Source organism: Delphinus delphis, chromosome 2, assembly GCF_949987515.2.
Source record: "Delphinus delphis chromosome 2, mDelDel1.2, whole genome shotgun sequence".
NCBI classification, from domain to species: Eukaryota; Metazoa; Chordata; class Mammalia; order Artiodactyla; family Delphinidae; genus Delphinus; species Delphinus delphis.
In genome coordinates, this window is record NC_082684.1 from 105,133,788 (window position 1) to 105,150,703 (window position 16,916).

A 16,916-nucleotide genomic window follows, 5' to 3' on the forward strand; every position below is an offset into this window, starting at 1 on the left:
TCTAACTGGGGGACAGTAATATAGTAGATCTTTTCTTTTCTTTCTTTTTTCTTTTTTTTTTGGCCACACCATGTGGCATGCGGAGTCTTAACTCCCCAGCCAGGGATTGAACCCGTGCCCCCTACAGTGGAAGCTCAGAGTCCTAACCACTGGACCACCAGGGAATTCCAATATGGTAGATCTTAAAAGCATATGCTAAGTGAAAAAAGTAAGAAAACAGAATGGGATCTGTAATACAATACCACTTACATAAATTAAAATACATAAGCACATTAACAGTACATACTTTATAAGAACACATAAAAACAAAATGACATACATTAAACACATTAGAATGGTGGGCACGGAGGGAGTGGAGAACCAGATATAAATAAACCAAACAACAAAAAAAGAGAGGAATCTTGGGAAGTAGGCAAGGATTTTTAAACACAAAAAGCAATAACCATTAAGGAAAAGATTGATAAACTAGATTTTTAAAGTAAGAATTTTGTTCATCAAAAGACCCCAGTCAGGGACTAAAAAGGTAAGTCACAGAATGGGAGAACGTATTTGCAAAACATATAACCGACAAAGGACTCATACCCATAATATATAATGAATGCCTGAAGATCAGTGAGACAAAACTAGACAACCCAACTGGAGAGAGCCTTGCACAGGCAGATGATGTTAATACGCTAAGAACTAAGAAGGATAATTCAATCCTCTGCGTCAGAATTTCAACCAGGAAAAGAAAGTGAGCTCATCAACAATTTTTAAGTCTTAACAATTTTACAAAAATCCATGTAAGCAGGAAATCTGAACAGTTATTTTAAACTTTATATAAAGTTTAAAGTTATATATAAAACATATAAACAAATGTCATTGGCTAAAGTCTCTTCTATTTTAAGGGAGTTCTTGACAGAATGGAAAAAGAAGCATATGCATCTGCAATTTGTGTATCTACCAGGGGAAATGAGTTATTTATGCAATTACTACACAGTAGAAAGCTTTGTTTCCATAGAGATTATGACACAACTGATTTAGGCCTTAAATTAGAATATTCCGATTTGAATTGAGAAATGATCCTTTTGTCTAAATGAATAGTGTATTCAGTGCGAATAAAAGCTCCACACATCTGCTGATATCATTTCCTCTTCACTTCAGTAATAATTAATAATGAGAATACATCCACACAAGTCCTAAAAAGGAATTCATACCCCTAAAGTTTCACAAGTGCCTGAAAACATATAGGGAATGACATTTTTACAGGATGTACAAAAATACACAAAGAACTAACACAAAACATTTCAAAATATCTTTCTGCTCATTTCATATCTATTACACTTAAACAGTCTCTTGTACTAACGGTGTGAACAGCAAGACAAAAAAGTCAGTCTGTCTTCCTTCTGTCATCACTACCTGAATTTAATAGATAAACTGTATACTGTCGGTGTTGGGAGGGGGTGAGGAATGCATTTAATCCAAAGCAGAAAAACATCAGAATGTTACGTTTCAAAAGGAGGGAAATATATGACCCATAAATATAGTACATGTAAAATCCTTCAGGGGCTCCACATTGCCCTACATAAAGCCTGGACACTCTGATATAGCATTCAAGGCTCCCGTAGTGCTTGAAGCCTAAGCTTCAGCTGCCCCAACCACTTAGAACTCCTTGAAAGCCCACGTCGCTTGCCGTGGCCATGTCACTCATTCAGTGTGGCACACTCCTGCTTTCTTCCTCTTCTCCTCTAATTCCTCCTCATCTTTCTAAACCCAATCATGGGGAAACCCTACCTATGCCTCTGGCCCCAACCCTTATCTGGATGAGCTGCCACACCTATGTGTTTCCAAGGCATCCTGGGTTTATCTTCATCACAGTGGGATTATATGCACTTGTCTCCCCACCTACCAGACTGGCTTCTGAGTTCTATTCACTTTCATAAAACTGGAACCTAGGAAAGTACAGTGCTCAGTAACTGCTGAATGAATTACTGAATTCTGAATTCAATTACTAAATAACTATAATCCCCAACATTTCCCCATGTTTTCATAATAAATGTTATTTCAAAAATAAATGTTTTTGAAAAATTGTTTGCCATTAAATTATAACATATAATAAGTGAAAAACAGCACTGGTTTTGAGCACACGTAATTGAATCTCAAAAGAAAGCATGATATACAAAAAACTGGAAGTAAGCCTTCTCTAGTTCATTCAAAGGCACAATTCTCATATAAAAATGTTAGGATGTGGGCTTCCCTGGTGGCGCAGTGGTTGAGAGTCCGCCTGCCGATGCAGGGGACACGGGTTCGTGCCCCGGCCCGGGAGGATCCCACATGCCGCGGAGCGGCTGGGCCCGTAAGCCATGGCCGCTGAGCCTGCGCGTCCAGAGCCTGTGCTCCGCAATGGGAGATGCCGCAACAGTGAGAGGCCGGCGTACGGCCAAAAAAAAAAAAAAAAGGTTAGGATGTGACCACGTGATTTTGTAGAAAAATTTGTAAGACCAATAACAAATAACAGCAAAACTATTTTGGAGATTAATAATAAATTTTGAATGTATATCTATATATACTCAAAATATCTTTATGTATCAAGCTAAATGAAACTTTAATTTTATCATGCTGACTTAAAATTTTTCCAGTAAAAAGAGTTATTAGAGGGCTTCTCTGGTGGTACAGTGGTTAAGAATCTGCCTGCCAATGCAGGAGTCACAGGTTCGAGCCCTGGTCCAGGAAGAAACCACATGCTGCAGAGCAACTAAGCCCATGCGCCACAACTACTGAACCTGCGTTCTAGAGCCCATGAGCCACAACTACTGAGCCCACTTGCCACAACTACTGAAGCCCACACACCTAGAGCCTATGCTCTTCAACAAGAGAGGCCACCGCAATAAGAAGCCTGTGCACCGCAAGGAAGAGTAGCCCCAGCTCACTGCAACTAGAGGAAAGCCACGTGCAGCAACGAAGACCCAAAGCAGCCAAAAAAATTAATTATTTTTAAAAGAGTTATTAGAGAAAGTATTAGATAACGTAACAAACATACATGGCAGTGATAAGGAATAAATCTAAAACATGAAGCTATATTCATGAATTATCCTCAGAAATGAAATTAGGGCAGATGACTTCTGTAAGTAGCTAGTTTCACCTATTATATGTTACTTTTTCCTAAATAGTTTTCAGTAAACAGGTAGCTGAGGACTTGAGGAAACATACAGATTCCTAGCACACTGAAGACTTTTCAAGAGAATGACACTGTGGGACAGGTCCATGGGGCTGGCTTAACCCACCATACCACAGGTGGTTTGAAGAAAGACTTTTAACAGGAGAGAACAAAAAGTTTGAATACGTGGTTTTGTTTTTACGACCTTTTAACTTGGATTAGCTTTAGGTACTGCATGGCAGAGAGGGCATGTGAACTTGCGGGCTTGTGACCTGTGGTGGGTCTGAGGACAGGGCCCCATCAGGAATCCCTGAAGAACTTCTCACAGAACCCACTTCCAGAGGTGAATGTGCTTGGGAACATGGGACTCAGAATAAAGAGCCTGGTAGTGAATGCAATGCATGAAATAAATCTGGGGAAAGTCTTATCTCCACTGCCCTTCTGGAAGGTGAACATTTGAGAGTCTGATATTCCAGTGAGCCAATAGTTTGCTTCTATAATTGGTACGTTGAATATGCAAGGCTCTTGCAGGGTAAACAAAAGGGTCTTTAAGTCATTTTCCGGCTTTAAACCTGTTTAATGGAAGTAGTGCTTCCTCCACTCCTAAAATGAGGACAAGTCTCATAAATTTTCTGCCCTCTCTTTCTTAATACTCAGTCCTAGAGTTGCATTTTATTAGTTTCCTAAGGCTGTTGTAACAAATTATCACAAACTAGGTGGTTTAAAACAATAGAAAGCTATTCTCTCACAGTTCAGGAGGCCAGAAGTCCAAAATCAAGGTGTAGGCAGGGGTGCTTCCTTCTGTAGGATCTGAGGGAGAAGCTATTTCACGCCTGTCTCCCAGCTTCTGGTGGTTGCCGGGAATACTTGGCTTTCCTTGGCTTGTAGCTGCATCACTCCCATCTCTGCCTCTGCCATGGCATGAACTTCTTATAAGGACAACAGTCACTGGACTTAGGGCCCAGCCTAATCCAGTATGACCTTGTCTTAACTAATTACATCTGCAAAGACTACTTCCAAATAAGTCACATTCTGAGGTTCCAGTGGACATTAATTTTGAGAGGACACTATTCAACCCCGTACACTCATTAAGTCACAAATACAGCCTCAATTTAGTAATTAAAAGTGATCAGTCTACTTCATTTACATAAAGTTCAAATCAGGCAAAACTAATCTACAGCATATTTTGGCGGGGGTGGGGGTAGCCTAGTAGGTGACTGAAAGAGAGTATCAGGAAGACTTATAGGTTCCTGGAATATTCTACTTCTTGGTCTGGATGCTAGTTACATGTACAAGAATTCATCGAGTTGTACACTGATGAGTTATGCATTAACTGCATTAACTTTCAAAAAGAGTTTAGGTACTTTAAAAAGAAAACGATCAGTCCAGTAGCTTAACAGCACTTCAGTTTTCATCTGAAGAAGATTCTCTCTCCACCAGCAGGGCCAGTTGCGGGGCAGCACGCCTTTGGAGAAGCAGGTGCTGCTTCTCTCCCCCTCACTTCCTCCCCTACCTGCCAGCTGCTGTTTCTGCGGCAGGGAGCATAAGAAAGGACCAGGGAGAAGGTCTCATGCGACTGGTTCTATTAGACGATTTCTCACTCTAGGAGCCTGATGGATTTTTAAAGCTTTTCCTCTTATGGAGGGAGCATTTTTGTGGTTTCTCTGGAGTGTCCTGCTGTGTCCCTCCCACTGCAGTGCCTCTTCTGTTAGGGAACCATATTAGTGGAGTATGTGATTCGACTTCCTGATGACCAAGCTGATGACCTCCAATTTCCATTTATATTTACTGATATGACAGATAGTGGCCTTAGTTCTATCAATTATTTTTGTTATCCTTTGTAGAGACTGTTCATTTTCCTTTGTGTGTATATTTTGATATTTCAGATGGTTTATTTTTTAATCTATTGGTTACTTTTATTAATATCTGAAAGCCTTTATTTCTTTAGACAGTATCTATTTAATCCCCCATGAGAAATAATAAAATTAAGATATTTTCTCCTCTTGCACCATCCCTCCACTATCCTATTTTAGTCCATCATACTACATCCTGTTTAACTTTGTACTCTTAAATATACCTAAACCTCCAGTAGTTTGTCTGTTAGCTTTAAACGATACCCTTTGAACCCTACCTATTAAAGATGAGGAAAGAATATTCTAAATTTACTACCATCTTCTTTCCTCTTCTCCTCTCAAATTCGGTTAGCTAATTTCATATTGTCAGGTCATACAACCGTCACATTCTGTTCTATTGCACTAATCTCCAAATTTGTTTTAATCTACAGGTAAACAGACTTGATCAATGCTTTTAACGGTTCTTTTGCTGGAGTTTTTCCAGTTACCGCTTGGTGGACTGAAGTTTGTCTTTCACTAGATTCCTCAAGAAGAGTTCATGGGGATATTTTTTCTCAAGATCTTATATTTAAAAACTTGGGTTTTTTTGTTGTTTGTTTTTTTGTGGGGTTTTTTTGCGGTACGCGGGTCTCTCACTGTTGTGGCCTCTCCCATTGCGGAGCACAGGCTCCAGATGCGCAGGCTCAGCGGCCGTGGCTCACGGGCCCAGCTGCTCCCTGGCATGTGGGATCCTCCCAGACTGGGGCACGAACCCGTGTCCCCTGCATCGGCAGGCGGACTCTCAACCACTGCGCCATCAGGGAAGCCCAAAACTTGTTTTTTAAAAAAATACAATTTCAATGAATATAAAATCCTTGGGTCAATCTTACTCTTCTTAAGGATTTTGTCAGTCTTCTCCCATGTTGATTGATGATAAGGAACAGCCAAATTTTCCCCTTTTATAAGTTAGTTGATCTTTTGGCCTGGCCGTCCAAATAATTCTTTAATTATTTAAAGAATTAAATTAAATTAAATTCTTTAATTTAAGTCCAATAACTTTACTGGGATACACTGCAATGCTGACGGTTCTATGTTAATTTTTCCTGGGTATACAGTGCGTCCCTTCAAACTGTAGATTCAAGTTCTCCTTCTGGAAACCTTTAAATTTTTATTTTGTCTATTATTTGTTTCCTTCTTCAGGGAATTTTTGTACTTTTCATTCATAAGTCTAAACTATTTCTGTTTTCACGTTGCTCACTCCTTTTCTGTTTTCTATACACTATCTTGGTTAACATTTTTTTTTTTTTTTGCAGTACGCGGGCCTTTCACTATCGTGGCCTCTCCCGTTGCGGAGCACAGGCTCCAGACGCGCAGGCTCAGCGGCCATGGCTCACAGGCCCAGCCGCTCCGCTGCATGTGGGATCTTGCCGGACCGGGGCACGAACCCGTGTCCCCTGCATTGGCAGGCAGACTCTCAACCACTGCGCCACCAGGGAAGCCCTGTCTTGGTTAACTTTTAACTTGCTTTCATTTCTTTGATGGGTTTTATTTTTCCCTTCACTTTCTTTCTTGAACTTAGGTTTTTTTGCCTACTGACTTGCCATTTCTTCCTTGAGCTCCTGTACTTCCGATTTGTGCTCCAGCTCTTTACAGCAGTAAACTGACATTTTTCTTTAATTTGTGAAATATTTCATCATAATTTCACTTGTTCTGTGCCAGTGTTTTTCTAGCGAGTGCTGGTCATCATCATCTTTCTGTTTTTTCATGTTTCTTCATCTTCTTTTAAGTAATTATGTTTGACTAGATCCTGAACTGGTCCATTTTTGATTACTCATTTTTGAAGGTGGTTTATTCTAGACCAGTTATTTGAAGAAGACTCACTTGGGAGAAGAGCCAGAGCCATGTTCAGAGGAACGGGAGTGTTCTTTCTTTTTCTGGCGGGATGGTATACGTGGACACACAGAATGGGGACGGGTATTCCTGAGCTTCTCTCTCTCTCCAAAGAGACAGGCAGCTGTGAGGGCTGTTCACAGCACAGAGTCCTCTCCTTCCTGTCGTCACAGCTCAGCCTGCTCCCCACAAATGTTACTTGAGATAAGTCCTCCTTCAGTCCATGCTCCTCTGCATCTTGGTATCAAACTGCACCCGGTGAAGCTTCTGCCACCAGCCTGTGCACTCATTTCCACCATTTCAAACTAAACATTTTGGTTTTGAACCCCAGGGTGCATCCCTCACCTTAGAAAGTACTATTTGCTACTTGAGTTTTCTTTTCCTAAGTTCTGCAGCTGCAAGTGTCTTCTGTCTACTTGCTCTCATACTCCTGGTCCAATCTTTCAAAAACCCTTTCCACTTATTTTCTGGTTTGGGGTTTCAGACATCTCCTAATTTCTTCAAAGACAGAGTTTTCATTTCTGGGTTTTTCTTCCCCCTCCTAGTTGCTTGGGGTAATTTTCCAGGGGAGGAAGAAGAAAGGCTTACTTCACAAACTGTCCCAGTAAGAATGCTTAATAAAAAATTAACCTTGTTCTGCTGAACGCTTCAAAAATCGCGTTTCTGATACTATTTTCTAATTACATATGCTTCAGGTACAACATGCATGCTAATGAAAGTGAACCTCAAATACATGTGCAATGAAGCAAAGCTGATGTTCCGGATTACATTTTAATAGTCCCAAAGAAAATGGAAAACTGCAACTGCATGCTTGTGCAAAGCTGACAGAGGGAAAACGCAACACGGTGGTAGGGTCCAGTACCCCGGCTTCACAGTGCCAGCCGGCCTTCCCTTTCCACCACGAGAACCAAAGGAACAAAGTTCACACTGACTTAACGTTCAGGGTCGCGCCAGAATATCCTGGGGCGGGGGGGGGGGGGGGTTCCTCTGTTTGGGAGGTAATGGATGCAACCGCCTGGGTCAAGTTCACAGAGGTCCCTCCTGCTCGACACGTCGGGTCGGATGTGTCCCAGGAACCGAAGCCGCGGCTCGGAAAGCGTCTTAAGCACAACTCAACTAAGCACGGTGCCCAGGACTAGGGTTGGTACGCCTCCGGTCGCTGCCCTCTCAAGACGGCGCGCTGGCGTCCGTCAAAGTCATCCAAAGCCGGGCGACAGGGCACCGCGGCCCAGGAGGGAGCCCCACCAATCCCTGTGGGAAAGCTGCCGCAACGCAGGGCCCGAATTTCACCGCAGACCGCAGCCTCGGAGCACCCGCCCTCCCGGCACCCCTTACCGCGTTGCCGATGCTGCTGCCGCTGCCGCTGCTTGGCTCGGACTCCACGAGGCTGGAGCCACAGGACCGGGCCGAGGCAGCCGTCGTCTGGCCGGGTGGGAGGCGCGGCCCGCCGGGCTGCAACGGCGGCGCCGCGGGGCCCGGCGCGTCCTCGGCCTCGTTGCCGCCGTGGTACACAACCCGGCTCTCGGAAGCGTGGATGCTCTGGGCACAGCCCATGCTGGAGGCGGCGTCTCCGACACGCTGGCGGGTAGCCGCGAAACAGTCAGTAAACGGCCGGCCCGGTGCCTCGCGGCTGCCGCGAGCGCCCTATCATCGCCGCCTGGGCGGGAGGCGGCGAGCGCGGGTCTCGCGCCAGGAAGTGCGGCCGCCCCTTTTATCGCGGTGCGGGAGCAGCAGCTGCGGCGGTGGGGTGGGGGCGGTGGGGCGGGCAGCGCACCGCGGCCGCCCCTCCGAACATGCCCTTCCTGAAGCGGGAGCCCTTAGCCTCCTCCCTCACATCGCCGCGCTCGCCTCTGCCGAGCCGCGCTTCCGGGGAATTTCGGGGGAGGAGATTTGAGCTCTCCCGACCCGAGTGTAGGCGAGTCCCCCGAGGGAGGTGAGATCCCTGCTGCGCCCGCTCACGGCCCGTTCCCGCTCCGCGGCGCTTTAGCAGCCGACTCTCGAGGCTCGGGCACCCACGCCGCTCCGCCTGCCGCCCCGCGAATAAATGCTCCTGGTGTCAGGGCTGGTGGCGGAGAAAGCTAGCCTAGATCTCTCGCCGTTGAGGGGTAGGGGCCAAAGGAAGCCGGTTGGGGCGACGAGGCAGCGTCCGCCCGTGTAGGGAAGGAGAGACCTCGGCTCCAGTCGGATCTGAAGCCGTGCCGTCGAGAAGCACTGAAGCGGCGGCGCTCACCCGGGAGGTGCGGACAGAGCGGCTCCGGCTCCGTTTGCCGGGCCGGGTCTTCCCGGCAGCACGCCGCGCCCAGCCCCCAGCTGTGACCTCCAGCGGGTGCTGGCGTCAATGCAAAGCAGCTGGGGCGCCCGCTGCCTCCTCCCGGGCCCCTCCCGCCACTGAGCAGGCGCGGCCACAACGGGAGGGGCGCTGCCTGGCTGCGGGGAGAAAGACTTGCCCAAGGCCACACACAGCCACCCCGAGCCGGTGGGCTCTGATCTCGGGCCTGCGGGCACCAAAACCCACACCAATGGGTTCGAAACCGGCTCCGGCTTGTAACTTAGCAGCTGCATGACTAACAGATAAGTAGAGATAACGGTCACTATCTCGGAGCTATTAAAGAGGCCGGTGGAAGGACCTCCCAGGCAGATGGGGTCCGGGCGTCATTGTCGGGGGCCGCAGTCCTTGTGCGTTCCCTCTGGCGCCAAGACCTGGAGCACCATGCCCGCCTACACAGGCGACCGGGAGGCTGTGATGCTGGGATGCTAAGAAGCTACATTTAGGGGCAAGCTGGGCATGCCGTCCCACTCTCCTCTTAACCAAAGGACGGGGCGCCCAAGGCCCCAAAGTCTCCTTGCTTGCGGGAGCAGAACCAGGCGTCCGCCGTGCCGGGCGCGGCCTGTGATGACGCGAGACGCGTTGGCAGAACTACATCCCACACATATCGCCAGCGGCTCGCTGTGTGACTTTGAGCGAATCACTTAGCCTCTCTGTGCCTGGGTCTCCTCCCACGATCAGCGAGAGGGTGGCACTCCTGGGCGTCCATCAAGGACCCCGGAGCAGCCCACCTCGGACCCGCCCTTTCTCCCGCCCTCCCTGCGGCTCCCGGTCAGCCGAGACCCCGACGCGACGGGTCCCTTCCTCTCCCGCCGTCCACACCTTTCCTAGCGCGGCCCTGGCAAGACCCTGAGGTGCCAGGGCTCCCGCCTCCAGCCCGGCTACTGTAAAGACCCGGACGCGTGCTCCAGGCTGGAGTCCCTGTTGCAGCGCTGAGACTGCCAGACGGGCTCAGGAGGCGGGTTCCCTGCGGTGACTGGGGCTTCAAGACGAGCCTAAGATCCACAGCCCTGGCGTCCCTCGAGCCGGGATATTCCGGGCCGGAGGTGCGCACTGGGCAGTTTCCTGAGGGCGGCAGAGCTCAAAGGCCGGGTAACCCGAGGGCAGTTCTGTGCTATTGGCCCTCTTTACTAGCCGAGCGGGCCCAAACCACTGGCACCTAACTTACACTATCAAGTTTAAGCACATTTAGTAGCATAAGCACATTTAGCAATCTTATGTGTGCCTCCACGCCTTATAAAAGTACCAGCGGCTCAAAGAAGATGTCTTGAAAGACACAGAAAAAGAAATTTACCATCAATTGTAGTGTTTTCTGCCTCTGTTTTGCTGGGTTTTGAATGTAATTTTTCCAGGCAGAATCTGCACTCTTCTAAATAAAGAGTAACTGGTGAAGAAAACGCTTTGAACCGTCAGAGTGCTTGAAAGTCTATCTCACGCCCTCTGTCCTCCCCTCCCCACCTCACTGAGAAGCCGGGCCTTGATGACTCCCGGCACTGACCTTGCCTCCTCCAGGGGCTTCAGGCTGCCCTCTGGGCTCCGCTTCGCAGGTAGGACCTCGGTTTCCTGGGCTCACCTTGGAAATCCTTGATCCCTGCTCTAATTCGGGGTGGGGACCCTTATCCCCAGCCCCACCTCGCTGGCCTCCTGCGCTGCCCTTTGCTGTCCTGAGCTGGACTCTTGCCCTCTCTGTTGCCAGAGACCTGTTGGATGGCAGCGTTAACTGATTTCCAGCTCTGCAATTTGGAGACTCTAGACTTAGAAAGCTAAGGCTAAGAACAAAGCAGGAGCAGACAGCAACGGCAGGAGTCCTCTGCCCACTTCTGGGGTCACAAGGAACAACCGCCCACTCACTTTCATCCATACTCTGGAACTCAGCCTGGGACACTCCAGGAAGTCACAGTCTCTCCCTGCCACCCCCCATCTCAGCTTCAACTGCCTAACATCAGTTCCACCCCACCCCTCCTTCCCTGGCCATAATCTGCACCTTGAGGTCCCTGAACACTTCTCTACCCAGTTTCCCCAGACCTCAGTGACAGGGGACACAAAAGGGGTCACAATGACAGAACTAACCCAAACCTCACTGGCATGGGCCACCCACTGGCTCACCCAGGACTCCTGATCCCCTATGAAGAATCCCAGCCCGTGTGGTATGTAGGGGGCTCACGAACCATCCCACTCCTGCTGCAGGAGAGGCACCCCCAGCCATGTGGGTACCCGGAAGTTCCATGGCACGCAGGAGAACATACTCCTCCACCACCCCCCAATCCATTCCCCCAAGCAGAGGTGCTTGACACCCACCAGGCTCAGAATTGTAGTTGAAGGTCAACTTCAGTTTGGTGTTTTTTTGTTTTTTTTTTTTTGCGGTACGCGGGCCTCTCACTGTTGTGGCCTCTCCCGTTGCGGAGCACAGGCTCCGGACGCACAGGCTCAGCGGCCATGGCTCACGGGCACAGCCACTCCGCGGCATGTGGGATCTTCCCAGACCGGGGCACGAACCCGTGTCCCCTGCATCGGCAGGTGGACTCTCAACCACTGCGCCACCTGGGAAGCCCCCAGTTTGGTTTTTGTTTTTGTTTTTGTTTTTTTTAATGTGGACCATTTTTAAAGTCTTTATTGTATTTGTTACAATATTGCTCCTGTTTTGTGTTTTGGCTCCTTCGCCGGAGGCAAGTGGATCCCAGCTCCCCAACCAGGGATCCAACTGGCACCCCACCTCACCCCACCCCACCCACATAGCCCTGAACTGGAAGGGGAAGTCTCAACCACTGGATCGCCAAGGAAGTCCCCTCGAGCAGTTCTTACTCTGCGGTCTCAGACATGAGGTCAGTGGGGCCGGGAAAGAAGTCACCCAAGGGACAGAGGCCAGCCTGGGCCCCCACCCACCCACTAGCACAGGCCATTCCCAGGAGACTCCTCAGTCCTCATGGCCGCTTCACCAGTTCATGAGAGACATGAAGATGCAGGGTCCCACACAGCTTTATTCTATCTAAAACCCAAACCGACTCCGTTTCCACACCTCTTACACTTAAGCTGACCCTTTTTACAACCGATGCTCCCTCCTGTCTTTATTTCCTCCTCCACCCAAGAGTCAGCGTTCAAAGACTGCTATTGGCACTCTGTTTTCTACTCCTCTCCTCGCCTTCCCCATTGAACTGGACTTGAAGCAGCCACAAGTGGGAGAGATCCTGCACCCTGAGGTGTGAACCCCAGCCCTGCCATACATCCCCTCTCCAAGCTGCTTTCCTCTACTGTAAATCTGGGATTAAGGGTATCTACCTCTCAGGGATTAAATGGGCTAACTGACATCAGGTGCCTAGAATAATTACTGAGCGCCTGCATCTTAGCTCCCACCTTCTCCTGGGTCCTTTCCACACCACCTTCCTCCAGGTCTCCGCACAGACTGCCAGCAACTGCTGGAGGAAATGAAATGACCCCGAGGTTCAATACCCCTACAAATCTGTGGCATCAGACTTCACCAGGTTCATTTCTCTAGCTTTCAAACTTTTGTACAATGTAATTTTTTTAATGTCTTTATTGGAGTATAATTGCTTTACAATGTTGGTTAGTTTCTGCTGTATAACAAAGTGGATCAGCTGTATATATACATATATCCCCATATCCCCTCCCACTTGCGTCTCCCTCCCACCCTCCCTATCGCACCCTTCTAAGTGATCACAAAGCACCGAGCTGATCTCCCCGTTCGATGCAGCTGCTTCCCACTAGCTATCTATTTTACATTTGGTAGTGTATATATGTCAATTCTATTCTCTCACTTCGTCCCAGCTTACCCTTTCCCCTCTCCGTGTCCTCAAGTCCATTCTCTACGTCTGCGTCTTTATTCCTGTCCTGCCCTAGGTTTCTACAATGTAATTTTTAAATTGTTTTAAAATTACACATTTTATAATTTACACATTAATACGTGCTAGAAAAATAGTAAAAAAAAAAAATCAAACTTAGCAGAAGTATATAAAGTGTGCAGAGGCAAAAGAGAGTCTCTCTTCCTTCCCCACTCCCTTCCTTCCGTAGAGGTAACTACTGTTAACAGTTTGGACCATATGCTTCCAGACCTGTTTCTATGTTAAATATTATACACACACACACACACACACACACACACACACAGCTATTAGGATATCACAAACAGGGCTGCCGTGAACATCCTTGAATGTATCTTTTTCTGTAAGGTGGACTGCTAAAAGTTGAATTGCTTGGTGAAAAAGTTATGTACCCCTCAGCCCACCGCAGCTCCAGAAGGGATGAGGGGAAATGATAACATAGAGCCTGGCTGAGCTGAGGGACTGAGAAGGGGGAGCTCTTTGGACATGCCCTCTGCTCCTGGATAAGGGGGATCCAGCCACCCCCAGATGCAAGGCCTCTGTTGATCATCCTCTCCAGGCCCCTGGCCTCCTTATCTTTATTTCTGTCTGTACTCCCAAGCCTTTAGTAAAGTGTTTGAATGTTCCAGCCTTTCTCAGATAAGGGAGGGAATGGATGATCCACCCCTAGGCCAGAACTGTAAGGAGGGAGCAGCACTTCCTATAGGTGAGAACAGTAGAGAGGAGCCCCCAGATGCTGTCCTCTCACTCCAGAATTCAGACGTACACCTGCATTTCTCTCCTCTATTTGGCTCCAGACCTTGGTACTCGTGGTTCTCCTGGAGCTCAGGATTGACAACCTAATGTGGACCCCCTTCCTCAAAACGACCTTATTAGCTCCGGCCGTCTCAGACTCCTCCACTCCCAACAAGGAGCTCTGCCCCCAGTGCCAGCTCCCTGGCTCCATCCACACTTGCCCACCACACCAGGGGGTCATATCCTCTCCCACCTACTGGAGAAAGTCCCAAATTCCTAACACTGCTGTATTTGTTTGTAAAGGTCAGAGACCAACTCCACTAGCTCAGCCAGGGTAGGTATTTACTGCTTCATTTCCGAAGAATACCAGAAGGGAAGAATACAGGGACCCAGATGCCACTAGGACCGTCTCGCTGTCCTAACACCTCAGCTCTGCAGATGCAGTTTGCTGTGATGCTGCGAGCATGGCCTTTGGGAGCCCTAGTCTCTACCTCCACAGCCCCACAGCAACACCGTTGCTTTCCACACCACAGGGAGTTCCTTGTCCCAAGTTCCTAATTTGTTATGTCCCTAATCGCAGGCCCCCATCACAGGGCCCCATGCTTACAAGGGTCCCAATCTCGGTTTAATGCTCAGCTGTGACCATCTTAAAATTCTTAATAAGTGCTGAATGAGGAGCCCCATATTTTCATGTCGCACTGGATCCCACAAATTCTGTGGCCAGTTCTGCCTACCTCCTCTGAAAAGTACACTGTCCAGGTGTGTGCAGGGGGAGACAAGCATGGGGCAGTGCGGGGGAGGAATCTGGTATCTTGGGGGAAATTCACAGGGTCTGACCTGCAGGTCATGTTGTTATTTAATAAAAACAGTCCATGCCTCCCTCTACCCTGGACCCAGTGCCCCAGCCCTGGCTCCGTCCCTGGCCTCACTCCACCTCCCGGGTAGGTGGGACCGGCCTCAGGTTTCCTCAGGAATGGCCGTCTCAAGAAGCAGGTCACAGGGGGTCAAGTGACACGCCAAGGTCACACAGCTGGATGGGGCACAGCCAGGACCCATGAAGTCCTCCAGCTCTTGTTCTTTCCCTGGGGGCTCATCCCAACCCACCCAGCCTCCCAACCGCCCAGCCTGTGGCTCTCAGCCAAATTCCACCTGAAAAGAGCACTTGGTTTCTGGGGGCCAGGATCGCTGTTGACTGCCCCTCCTTCAGGGCAGGAGCAGGGGAGCAACACAGGGTCTCTTGGCCTGGAGGAGGAGAGCAGTGTGTCCAGAGAGCCCTGAGATGTAACCTGTGACAGCGATGACACCAGCCAGCCTGTGTGACAAGCACTTCACATGTGTGAGCTCACATATTCCTCAAAACGGCCCCATGAAGTGGTTACTATTGCTCCTCCCGCTCCCCTACCCCTGCCCCCATTTTACAGATGAAGACACTGAGGTTTTTTAGAACGAGAGCTGATGCAGGTCTTTAATAACCCAATACCCACCCTTTACAAAGGCTCTTAAAAACAGAAGATGCTTCTTTAATACAATGAAGCATATTTATTTCCAGCTAAGAACTTTCAAGATATTTAATAGTGAAGCAGTAGAACACTCCCCAGGGCTGGGACTCAGCGGGTCTACTCTAAAGAGTGCCCCAAGACCAAGAAGCACTTGACTAGAACATAATTAATGGATTCAGAAATAAAACAAAAGGCAACAACCAGCGCTGCTATTAGCCAATGTTATCTAGATGGTCTGAGAAGTGCAATGAGACGTGGCTTAGAAATTAGAGCACAGATATTGGAACTGGAGATAAAATTGATCATTAATGGCAAGTAATGTCGCTTTATACTCAGGATACTCAGAAATCAATTCAAGAGTTATCAACATGAAAGGTTTCCCTACAGTGACCAGATTAAAAGTAAAAAGTAGTACTCTAGACTATCAATGGCCCAATAGAAAATATAATGACAAAAATCACACTAAGTGCCGGGTTCTGGCTCGGCCCTTATATGGAACCCATGTTTCCCCAGACCTCACCTTGGTCACCATGTGGTAATGACCCACATTTTGCTGGCTCTTTCCCCCTCTACTAAGGCAGGCCTCCAGCCTCCTGCAACGTTTCAGCCAGTTGCTTCTGGGAGTGTCTGAGGGGGTCTGGGGTGAGGCAGTGAGATCACCCCCCACTCTCTCCCTTCTGCTGGCACCCCACACCATGTTAACAGCTGGGCCCTGGCACCGACTCCTGAGGCTGTGAAAGCTGAGGCCCTGGAGTCCTCAGGGTGCTGAAGCTCCTCTGGGCTCCAGGCACAAGTCGGGGAAAAGACACACTTACAGGGTCACCAGCCGCGTCTCAGGTTGCCCAAGACTCTCCTCTCCAGGTTTTCACACTGAACGTCCTGCACCCTGGGAAACCCTCAATCCCAGGCAAACCAGGCCGACCGGTCACCCTACACCTTCATACACACGCGTGTGCGCACACACACAGTGTCTCACTTTGTCTCCTAGGCCCTGAAGGCATGCTGTTTGCGCCCTGTGTCTGGCAGAGTTTATATCTGGGCAAAGAGCCCTTCCAGCGTCAGTTCACAGATTTTCTACTGGGGACTCAGACTCACGCTCACCCCTGGGTAGAGCAGGGAGACCCCAGAGCCCTGCGGCTTCCCCGTTCTCCTCCCTCCCCTGACGCACATGCTCCTTCCCACCCCTTCCATCCACCCGCCACAGCTTAAACCTGGAATTTGCGCTACAAAGAAGCATCCCCGTCTAAATATCCCCAAAGCCCTGAGAGGATGATGTTGTCATCTTTTCGCTATTGGAGAGAACATGGAGGCTCGGGGAGGTTAAGTAACTTGTCCTAGGTCACACAGAGAGCAGACGGCAGAACCTGGGTGCACACTGTGCCCTAACTGACGCCAAAGCCCAACCTGTCCCTACTGTGCAAGCACTTCCATGAAAATAAGTTTTGGCGATAGTAACTTACATACGGGAAACTGAGGAGCGAAACATCACTGATGCTTGAGAAGCAGCAAGTGAATATGATACACCCCAGAGCGACTGTGGGCTGCTTCAGTCCCAGGATAAACGGGAGGCAAAATGCAAAGCAGCACACTGTTCACCAAAAGTATTTGGGGCTTTTTAAATGTCAGCCGCAACGATCATGAATCACTCCTCTTAAAGCTCTT

At 48.8% G+C, this 16,916-nt stretch overlaps 1 protein-coding gene across 2 annotated transcripts in view; it reads right to left on the minus strand.

Annotated features, from left to right (window-relative positions):
• The window catches only part of PDE8A (phosphodiesterase 8A), a 136,598-nt gene that overhangs the window by 86,916 nt on the left and 32,766 nt on the right, over window positions 1–16,916 (minus strand). Inside the window, exon 1 of one of the 2 annotated variants that reach the window (XM_060005362.1) lies at window positions 8,194–8,784. The exons of the other annotated variant lie outside the window; for it this stretch is intronic. Coding sequence (XP_059861345.1) covers window positions 8,194–8,412 — 219 coding nt within the window. The 5' untranslated portion in view covers window positions 8,413–8,784. Of the gene's footprint in view, window positions 1–8,193; window positions 8,785–16,916 lie in introns of those variants that run through there. 2 annotated transcript variants of the gene reach the window in all.